The 11,302-nt window shown below is 39.0% G+C and overlaps 1 protein-coding gene across 1 annotated transcript; it reads right to left on the bottom strand.

The window, feature by feature from the left end:
* Positions 1-274: 274 nt before the first annotated feature.
* On the bottom strand, positions 275-2,874 carry LOC136783864 (sentrin-specific protease 1-like). Its single transcript, XM_066744202.1, has one exon. The coding sequence runs from the start codon at positions 2,634-2,636 to the stop codon at positions 888-890; it is 1,749 nt and encodes a 582-aa protein (XP_066600299.1). The 5' UTR covers positions 2,637-2,874; the 3' UTR covers positions 275-887.
* Between the last annotated feature and the right edge of the window lie 8,428 nt (positions 2,875-11,302).

Genomic DNA, 11,302 nt, shown 5'->3' with positions numbered 1-11,302 from the left:
TTGGAAGCTACAAACGATTTTGAATTAATACAGCACCTTATTTAAAGAAAAATAGTTTTTGTCTGGCCAAATTAACGCTAATGTTTATTTTTGCAATTTCCTAAAAATTATTAACTAACAAATGATTTCTACAGTTTTCTCTCCATAATTCTATGTATATCTGACAAACTTAATAGATTTTAATAGTAGTGGGTACTTGCTTTTATCTAGTTATTTATTATTATATTTATCTATCTAAATTTGAGAAAAATTACATTTTTTTAATTTCCACTGGCCCTACCCTGGTTAAAATAAAAAAATTGAAACACTTTAAATATTGTTATTTTGTACATATTGAAAATAATAATTACAATAAAACCAGCACAATAGCGTGCTTAACTTAGGAAGGAAGGATATATAGTATTTTATCTTTTCCTGTCTCATCTCACCCAAATTAATTCTACATCAGACATGATTCTACTTGTAAAAGTCATTTTCAAGAGCAGAAATTACTTGTGACTCTGACACTTATTGTGCATCTAATTAAAATGACCTAGGGCTTTGTGGTTAATTAAATAAATCTTAAAATTGTTACATTAAAGAGACTTTATTGAAAACCCTTTTATATTTATATGATAAAGTATTAGTAGTTTATTGTAAGTAGTTTTATACATTGATACTTTACTAAACAAAGTAAAGCTTTTAAAGCTGTTATTAGAGTTTACAAAATTATAAGTTGTATTGTTTATTTTGTTGAAAATAAATACTTCTAATTCCTTACTTTATAAAATGCAAACTATTTATATATAAAAAGGAAAGCAACACATATTTTTGGTTTAAATTTATACACTTTCAGATATAATTTTATTCAATTATAATACCAACAAAAAAAATGTCAATGTCTTTACTCACAAAAGTTTACTTTTCAAAATTTCATAAACCATTTTCTTCCTGAAGTATGGCATATTGTCTTGGGTAAAAGTAAGCTTCTTGTTTGCACATATATATTCAGCAAACATACATGAAAATACACCACAATCACTTGCGTTCATTTGTCGTGGAATGTCTTTTGCATTTTCAAGTGTCCAGTCAGATGTATCATATGGCTTTTTCTTTTTATCAAGACTTTCATCTTGCAAATACTGCTTTAAAGCCAATAAACACTTTGCATTAGGACTACCCATACTATCGAAATATCGAATAGTTTTGTTTCTGAAATCGATTACAGACATGCACCAATGCATTCCTAAATGGACAGGAACCACAACTAAATCTTGAGCAAAAATATCATTTTTCTTTGTCCACCTTTTAAGAGAAGAATGTCCTCCAGTTATGAGTTTAGTATAAAAAAATGTGTTCATAGCATGAACTCTAGGATATTTATCTTTTCCTCCTCTCTCTATTAATAAATTCATGTAAAAATTAATCACTTCATCATTTAACCAATTTAAACCAGCTAGAGTATTCATATCTTTTCTTGTAACTCTTAATCTAAAATTTTCTACAAGGACTTGATCTGGTGGACATGGCACCAAAGCTGCTTTAATTTCATTTATCATATGATTTGTCAAGGTTGGCAAAAGCGTTTCTTCTAAATCTTCTCTTTCATCCAACACAATGTCACATAATCTCATTGAACGAGCTAACTGCTCTTCAATTGCTGCTTCTCTAGCCTGTCTATTACTATTTGACAGAAGAATTGCATATTTCTGTAATTCTTCGGCTTCCTTTGATCTCTTTTGAAAACGCTCATCATATTTTCTGGATATTTGTCCGATAAAGCTGTCTTTTGTAATTAGTTTTGACGCTAAACTCTCCCGTAATGAGTTGGAAGTAATTGATTGTTTACTGACATTCCTTTCTGTTAATGAATCTTTTGAAGTTAATATTGTCTCTACTTTTGGAGTCTTAAAATGCTCTACCATTTTAAATTCTTGCTTTTTGGTAAGTTGAAGTGGAAGAGAAACTTCAGAATTAGGTCTTACACTAGAAAGACCAATTATTGGTTTTGTTTTAAATAATGGAATATAATCTTGTAGCCTTTTTGAAATTTTCGAATCTGTGGATTTATTAGAAGTATTTAAAGCTTCTACATTGTCCTGTTTATTTACAGAACCAATTTCATTTAAGGTATGTTCCTCCAATTTATCATTTATTATATCTATCCTCTGTGGAGGATGATAATTTTCTAATAATATTTCGTACTGCCCCTTATTCGTCAGTTTATTAGTTTTGCGTAAAGTGGAACATTTGTGCTCTCTAGATGGTACTGGTACTTTATAATTTCTGCCAGAACAGCATTCCATATTTAATTTATTATGATTTTCTTTCATTTTTGGAAATTTTGGTCTTACAGTTTCAACTGAGTAATTTAAATCACCACTTTTGTGAGAACCATTTAATTGAAGAAAAGAACTAGCAGGATACTTATATTTTGACAAAACCTCTATATCATTATTAACAAGACTCTTCTCTCTTTCAGAAAATAAATTGCTTTTGTTATCACTAATGTTTTGACAGCAACGTTTTTTTGGAACTACATACCCATCTGAATAACTGTCAGTGTCGCTGGCTTTATGTTTTCTTGGGTTTTCATCTGAAGACTTAAAAAACCATTTAAATAAACTGTAAAGGTCATATTTAGCTAGGGTTGACATGTCCTCTTATCCCCGGACACTGACCTCTTTTATTAACCTTACGGGGACGTCCGGGGTGATTTTTAAATTTATCTGGGATTATCAAATCGTTCGAAAAAGTTATTTTTTTCTAATTCGTTATTATCCGTAAAAGACTGATCAATAACTATTATTGGAAATCGGAGATGTGTCGTGGTGAGCGGTCCGAGACTGGCTTCACTTCAGGCTTGAGTCTCAGGCCTCGGGTTGAGTTGGTTGGACCACGGGGCATGGTGGCTGCACAGTTGGGACGCCTGGCTTGGCCTGCTATTCGCTGTCGCACGCAAAGGTCAGCGCCAACTGGTGGTGAATTCAGAACTGACTTAGAAAGGAAAACATTGAAAAAATTTTTCACAGAAATTAATATTAAGTGTGTCGAACATATTGCAAAAGTAATTCCATTAATGGTGACCTAATAATTATATTTATTCTATTTTTTCTAACTTGCACTATCTCGTTTTCTCTAATGTTTTCCTTTTTAAGCGGCCATTTTTATCACGATTCGATGCGCCACCTAGTGAGTGTTGCGATGGCGAATGGGTATAATGTATTTTGCCCGAAAAATTACTAGGCCAAAACGAATGGGCCGTTGTAAAGTGGAAAGCAGCATTCCCAACAAAAAAAAAACCTGAAAAAGGTCAATTTGAGTTGGCAGCTCTGCGAAGTAGCTACGCTACAAGTTCTGCTTGCTGATTACGGATGACTTGTACGATTAAGTAGTAAAAGCAATGTTTATGTAAACACAAATTTTGGCAGGTCAACTGGATGGTTATGTTCAAATCTGTTTCAGATAAGTAAAAATTAATCTTTATGTATAAAATGCATTGGAACGCGATGCTTTGTGAATGATATCATTTGTTACAGATACTTTGGTTAAATTTGGATGGTGCACAAAGTCAATTTCAAGAGTACATGCAAAGAAAAATTTATTGGCAATCAGATTAGGTACTTCTTAGCAAGCACATAATGGCTGGGATGACAAACCATCAGATTTAAGAATTGCAGTGGATATACCACAAAAGTATATTTACCCTCATCTACATATTTAAGTTACCACCAGTATATTATCCGTGTACCGGTCGTCAGTGGATCGCGCGTTGTGGTTTTTCGTAACCATTGAGTAGTGAGTATTGACATTTAGTTTAAATTAGTCACGATTAAAAATAATTTAGTGTTTTATTACCATCACATATGTGCTATCTATTTTATAATATTAATAACATTGTGCTATGTTATATAAAATTTAAATAAATTTAATTAGCTTTAATTATTTTTTTACAAGTTATTTAATTTTGAATTAAAATTTTATTAATTATTATTAATTTCTAAATAAATTTAAAATTCTGGTTAAAAATTTTTAATAGTTAGTGGTGTGCAATTATAAGTATTCGGCATTGGTGACAAGTAAATTGTTTAAAAATTAAACTTAACTTTTCAATATAGTTTCCGCATATCTAATTATGTCAAGAGGGAACTTTAAGTAATGCGGTTGGGATATTTTAATAGAATATATAGTAATGAATGCAGTGTGTGATAAAAATAAAAGCTTTTATCTGTGTGTGATTCGCGTAATAATTAGAAAATTTGTGACGACAGTCAGTGCAGAGCGCATCTATTGTGTATGTGTGTGTGAGTGCTGCAGCGAATAAAGACAGAAGCCTTAAGGACTGTTAAAGCCTGTCAGTTTTACTTTAATTATATTAAAGTTAAATAAATTAAAATTAACTCTATAAAATTAAATGCAATAAATTATTTCTGTTACGGTTAGCGACTTCAATACAGAGTGAGAGAGCGAGTTTAAAAATTTTGCGTCGCACAGTGCCGTTTGAAAAATCCGAGTTTTGTAGTGTGAGTCGAGAAATATTCGTCGCGGAGTGCGGTTGTCCCGCGTAGTATACGTTAAAATAAAATTCGCGTCGCGCAGTGCCGTTTGAAAGATCCGAGTTTCGTAGTGTCACTCGAGAAGGGTTCGTCGCGGATTGCGGTTATCGTGCGTAGTGTACGTTGAGAAAAATCGCGTCGCGCAGTGCTGATTGAATAATCCGAGTATCGTTGTGTCAGTCGATAAATATTCATCGCGGAGTATGGTTGTCCCGTGTAGTGTACGTCAAAATAAAATTCGCGTCACGCAGTGCCGTTTGAAAAATCCGAGTTTCGTAGTGTCAGTCGAAAAGTGTTCGTCGCGGAGTGAGGTTATCCCGCGTAGTGTACGTTAAAATAAAATTCGTGTCGCGCAGTGCCGTTTGAAAGATCCGAGTTTCGTAGTGTCAGTCGAAAAGTGTTCGTCGCGGAATGCGGTTGTCCTGCGTAGTGTACGTTGAAAAAAATCGCGTCGCGCAGAGCTGATTGAATAATCCGAGTACCGTAGTGTCAGTCGAGAAGTGTTCGTCGCTGAGTGCGGTTGTCCCGCGTAGATTACGTTAAAAATAATCGCGTCGCGCAGTGCCGTTTGAAAAATCAAAGTATCGCAATGTCACTCGAGAAATGTTCGTTGCGGAGTGCGGTTGTCCCGCATAGTGTACGTAAAATAAAACTCGCGTCGCGCACAGTGGCCACAGTGCCGTTTGAAAAATCCGAGTATTGTAGTGTCACTCGAGAAGTGTTCGCCGCAGTGTGCGGTTGTCCCGCGTAGTGTACATTAAAATAAAATTCGCGTCGCGCAGTGCCGTTTGAAAGATCCGAGTTTCATAGTGTCAGTTGAGAAGTGTTCGTCGCGGAGTGCGGTTGTCCCGCGTATTGTACGTTGAAATAAATCGCGTCGCGCAGTGCTGAATGAATAATCCGAGTATCGTAGTGTCAGTCGAGAAGTGTTCGTCGCTGAGTGTGGTTGTCCCGCGTAGATTACGTTAAAAATAATCGCGTCGCGCAGTGCCGTTTGAAAAATCAGAGTATCGTAGTGTCAGTCGAAAAGTGTTCGTCACGGAGTGCGGTGGTTCCGCGTAGTGTACGTTATACATATCGCGTCGCGCAGTGCCTTTTGAAAAATCCGAGTATCGTAGTGTCAGTCGAAAAGTGTTCGTCGCTGAGTGTGGTTGTCCCGTGTAGTGTACGTTAAAATAAAATTCGCGTCGCGCAGTGCCGTTTGAAAAATCCGAGTTTCGTAGTGTCAGTCGAAAAGTGTTCGCCGCGGAGTGCGGTTATCCCGCGTAGTGTACGTTAAAATAAAATTCCTGTCGCGCAGTGCCGTTTGAAAAATCAGAGTATCGTAGTGTCAGTCGAAAAGTGTTCGTCGCGGAGTGCGGTGGTCCCGCGTATTGTACGTTATACATATCGCGTCGCGCAGTGCCTTTTGAAAAATCCGAGTACCGTAGTGTCAGTCGAGAAGTGTTCGTCGCTGAGTGCGGTTGTCCCGCGTACATTACGTTAAAAATAATCGCGTTGCGCAGTGCCGTTTGAAAAATCCGAGTATTGTAGTGTCACTCGAGAAGTGTTCGCCGCAGAGTGCGGTTGTCCCGCGTAGTGTACATTAAAATAAAATTCGCGTCGCGCAGTGCCGTTTGAAAGATCCGAGTTTCATAGTGTCAGTTGAGAAGTGTTCGTCGCGGAGTGCGGTTGTCCCGCGTATTGTACGTTGAAATAAATCGCGTCGCGCAGTGCTGAATGAATAATCCGAGTATCGTAGTGTCAGTCGAGAAGTGTTCGTCGCTGAGTGTGGTTGTCCCGCGTAGATTACGTTAAAAATAATCGCGTCGCGCAGTGCCGTTTGAAAAATCAGAGTATCGTAGTGTCAGTCGAAAAGTGTTCGTCACGGAGTGCGGTGGTTCCGCGTAGTGTACGTTATACATATCGCGTCGCGCAGTGCCTTTTGAAAAATCCGAGTATCGTAGTGTCAGTCGAAAAGTGTTCGTCGCTGAGTGTGGTTGTCCCGTGTAGTGTACGTTAAAATAAAATTCGCGTCGCGCAGTGCCGTTTGAAAAATCCGAGTTTCGTAGTGTCAGTCGAAAAGTGTTCGCCGCGGAGTGCGGTTATCCCGCGTAGTGTACTTTAAAATAAAATTCCTGTCGCGCAGTGCCGTTTGAAAGATCCGAGTTTCGTAGTGTCAGTCGAAAAGTGTTCGTCGCGGAATGCGGTTGTCCTGCGTAGTGTACGTTGAAGAAAATCGCGTCGCGCAGAGCTGATTGAATAATCCGAGTACCGTAGTGTCAGTCGAGAAGTGTTCGTCGCTGAGTGCGGTTGTCCCGCGTAGATTACGTTATAAATAATCGCGTCGCGCAGTGCCGTTTGAAAAATCAGAGTATCGTAGTGTCAGTCGAAAAGTGTTCGTCGCGGAGTGCGGTGGTCCCGCGTATTGTACGTTATACATATCGCGTCGCGCAGTGCCTTTTGAAAAATCCGAGTACCGTAGTGTCAGTCGAAAAGTGTTCGCCGCGGAGTGCGGTTATCCCGCGTAGTGTACGTTAAAATAAAATTCCTGTCGCGCAGTGCCGTTTGAAAGATCCGAGTTTCGTAGTGTCAGTCGAAAAGTGTTCGTCGCGGAGTGCGGTGGTCCCGCGTATTGTACGTTATACATATCGCGTCGCGCAGTGCCTTTTGAAAAATCCGAGTACCGTAGTGTCAGTCGAGAAGTGTTCGTCGCTGAGTGCGGTTGTCCCGCGTACATTACGTTAAAAATAATCGCGTTGCGCAGTGCCGTTTGAAAAATCCGAGTATTGTAGTGTCACTCGAGAAGTGTTCGCCGCAGAGTGCGGTTGTCCCGCGTAGTGTACATTAAAATAAAATTCGCGTCGCGCAGTGCCGTTTGAAAGATCCGAGTTTCATAGTGTCAGTTGAGAAGTGTTCGTCGCGGAGTGCGGTTGTCCCGCGTATTGTACGTTGAAATAAATCGCGTCGCGCAGTGCTGAATGAATAATCCGAGTATCGTAGTGTCAGTCGAGAAGTGTTCGTCGCTGAGTGTGGTTGTCCCGCGTAGATTACGTTAAAAATAATCGCGTCGCGCAGTGCCGTTTGAAAAATCAGAGTATCGTAGTGTCAGTCGAAAAGTGTTCGTCACGGAGTGCGGTGGTTCCGCGTAGTGTACGTTATACATATCGCGTCGCGCAGTGCCTTTTGAAAAATCCGAGTATCGTAGTGTCAGTCGAAAAGTGTTCGTCGCTGAGTGTGGTTGTCCCGTGTAGTGTACGTTAAAATAAAATTCGCGTCGCGCAGTGCCGTTTGAAAAATCCGAGTTTCGTAGTGTCAGTCGAAAAGTGTTCGCCGCGGAGTGTGGTTATCCCGCGTAGTGTACGTTAAAATAAAATTCCTGTCGCGCAGTGCCGTTTGAAAGATCCGAGTTTCGTAGTGTCAGTCGAAAAGTGTTCGTCGCGGAATGCGGTTGTCCTGCGTAGTGTACGTTGAAGAAAATCGCGTCGCGCAGAGCTGATTGAATAATCCGAGTACCGTAGTGTCAGTCGAGAAGTGTTCGTCGCTGAGTGCGGTTGTCCCGCGTAGATTACGTTATAAATAATCGCGTCGCGCAGTGCCGTTTGAAAAATCAGAGTATCGTAGTGTCAGTCGAAAAGTGTTCGTCGCGGAGTGCGGTGGTCCCGCGTATTGTACGTTATACATATCGCGTCGCGCAGTGCCTTTTGAAAAATCCGAGTACCGTAGTGTCAGTCGAGAAGTGTTCGTCGCTGAGTGCGGTTGTCCCGCGTACATTACGTTAAAAATAATCGCGTTGCACATTGCCGTTTGAAAAATCCGAGTATTGTAGTGTCACTCGAGAAGTGTTCGCCGCAGAGTGCGGTTGTCCCGCGTACATTACGTTAAAAATAATCGCGTTGCGCAGTGCCGTTTGAAAAATCCGAGTATTGTAGTGTCACTCGAGAAGTGTTCGCCGCAGAGTGCGGTTGTTCCGCGTAGTGTACATTAAAATAAAATTCGCGTCGCGCAGTGCCGTTTGAAAGATCCGAGTTTCATGGTGTCAGTTGAGAAGTGTTCGTCGCGGAGTGCGGTTGTCCCGCGTATTGTACGTTGAAAAAAATCGCGTCGCGCAGTGCTGAATGAATAATCCGAGTATCGTAGTGTCAGTCGAAAAGTGTTCGCCGCAGTGTCGAGAAGTGTTCGTCGCGGAATGCGTATTTCCCGCGTAGTATACGTTATAATAATATTCGCGTCGCGTAATGTCGTTTCAAAATCTTTTTTTCGCGAATGAATAACGTCAGCGTCTTCATTTCCATTGTCATCATCAACGCCTTTAACATCGCCATCCCCATCGTCGGATTTATCGCAAAACATGTATGGATTATTGCTGGGAATTCGCCGAATGAGTGAGTCCCGCGGGTAAAATCGTGGAAATTTTTTTTATTAACTGAAGAAGGACCGAAAACCTACCGGTGGGTTGTAATTGGTCTTTCTTCGGTGAAAATCATTTCTTTTTTTTTTTCATTTTATTTCTGATCCTCTATTGCGTCTATTTCTGTTTTGCGCCTATTTTCTGTATTTCATTTAGGTTTAGATTTGCGTTATATGTAAGCTCTTTAGCCTTGCGTATTGGATAGGCATCATACTTTTCGATATTAGACAGGTTATCATTTTCAGGTTTCTTATATCCTTTTAAAATAAAGGGAATCACCTCAACGTCACTCTCTATGGGGATTCTATCTTCTCACACATGTCCAGTTCCACTAATAAATGCACATCTTAATTGTATTAACGTTCACTCTCGACAGAAAAAAGTTTCTCAAATAACTAGAATCAAATACCATTTACTCTTTTTTTTTACTCATATATTTTTAGTAGAATTTTTGTATTAAATACCATTTTTGCCAGTTCTTGAAACTCTTAATTATAAACTGAAATACGGAAATATTTCCCTTGACAATCCTTCCATAATTCAGGTTAAATACTCGTTTTTTCAAATTGTACTAACATTTATTTTTTTCAGGTGGAGTGGAAGAAGACAATTCTTAATGGCAAAATTGTCCAATATCGATATAAATCCGATAACGAATCGAAACTAACCCTGTACCACTTTCTCCCTTGGTTGGAGTGAGACAAACCGTCATTCGGAATCGAGCCGTCGTCGAAGGAGGACGTACAGGCAAATAATTTCTTTTCCTATTTCTCATGCTTGTTTAATTTATTTTATGTTTTAGGTGGGACAAGTATAGGGCAAGGCTACCAAGGAGTAGGGAATAAACACTGTCCGTTTACTTAAGTCCCCCTTTATTTAAATAATTTCAAGGATAGGCAAATTTAGTTTTATTATTTCCTTTCTTTGTTAATTCAAGTACAGATGTTTATTGATTAGTGGACTCTCGAGTGTCAACTGGCTCGGGCTGATCCTCCTTCAGTGACTATCAACCCTTACTTACTTTGTCCTTGTGGACTCTCGATGTTGGCTCATTAAGTTCACCTAATAGGGGTCCATCTTTATTGATGTGTAAATCGTTTCCTCGACGTAGTAGTTCTTCGTGTGACAACTCGGATCCACACCAAGGGACAAAGAAAGTAAGGATAATTAGTCACTGAGGAGAGTATCAGTCATGATCTGGTTGACCTTTGTGTGAATTAATATTCACGCTCGAGAGGAGGAAACTACTCAACTAACCGCTGGAAAGAAGTAACAATTTCGTTAGCATCTCTGTTCATTCACTTTTTGTAGCATGCTTTATTAATTTATATCTTTGTCTGTCCTTGAAATTCCCAATTAGAATCTGAAATGTGGAAATATTTTCCTTGAAAATCCTTCCACATTTCGGGGGGAATACTCGTTTTTTCAAATTGTACTAACATTTATTTTTTTCAGGTGGAGTGGAAGAAGACTATTCTTAATGGCAAAATTGTCCAATATCGATATAAATCCGATAACGAATCGAAACTAACCCTGTACCACTTTCTCCCTTGGTTGGAGTGAGACAAACCGTCATTCGGAATCGAGCCTTCGTCGGAGGAGGACGTACAGGCAAATAATTTCTTTTCCTATTTCTCATGCTTGTTTAATTTATTTTATGTTTTAGGTGGGACAAGTATAGAGCAAGGCTACCAAGGAGTAGGGAATAAACACTGTCCGTTTACTTAAGTCCCCCTTTATTTAAATAATTTCAAGGATAGGCAAATTTAGTTTTATTATTTCCTTTCTTTGTTAATTCAAGTACAGATGTTTATTGATTAGTGGACTCTCGAGTGTCAACTGGCTCGGGCTGATCCTCCTTCAGTGACTATCAACCCTTACTTACTTTGTCCTTGTGGACTCTCGATGTTGGCTCATTAAGTTCACCTAATAGGGGTCCATCTTTATTGATGTGTAAATCGTTTCCTCGACGTAGTAGTTCTTCGTGTGACAACTCGGATCCACACCAAGGGACAAAGAAAGTAAGGATAATTAGTCACTGAGGAGAGTATCAGTCATGATCTGGTTGACCTTTGTGTGAATTAATATTCACGCTCGAGAGGAGGAAACTACTCAACTAACCGCTGGAAAGAAGTAACAATTTCGTTAGCATCTCTGTTCATTCACTTTTTGTAGCATGCTTTATTAATTTATATCTTTGTCTGTCCTTGAAATTCCCAATTAGAATCTGAAATGTGGAAATATTTTCCTTGAAAATCCTTCCACATTTTGGGTGGAATACTCGTTTTTTCAAATTTATTGTTGTTTTCTTTCTGTTTCAGTTGGAGCGGGAGAGGGTCATGGATATTGACCACATTATCCAATATCAACATAAATC

The sequence above is a fragment of the Prorops nasuta genome, unplaced genomic scaffold, assembly GCF_024137725.1.
Source record: "Prorops nasuta isolate Cenicafe-Biocafe unplaced genomic scaffold, Cenicafe_Pnas_1.2 PNAS00038, whole genome shotgun sequence".
NCBI classification, from domain to species: Eukaryota; Metazoa; Arthropoda; class Insecta; order Hymenoptera; family Bethylidae; genus Prorops; species Prorops nasuta.
The sequence above is the reverse complement of the archived record's forward strand: the minus strand, read 5'-3'. Positions and strand labels throughout refer to the sequence as shown.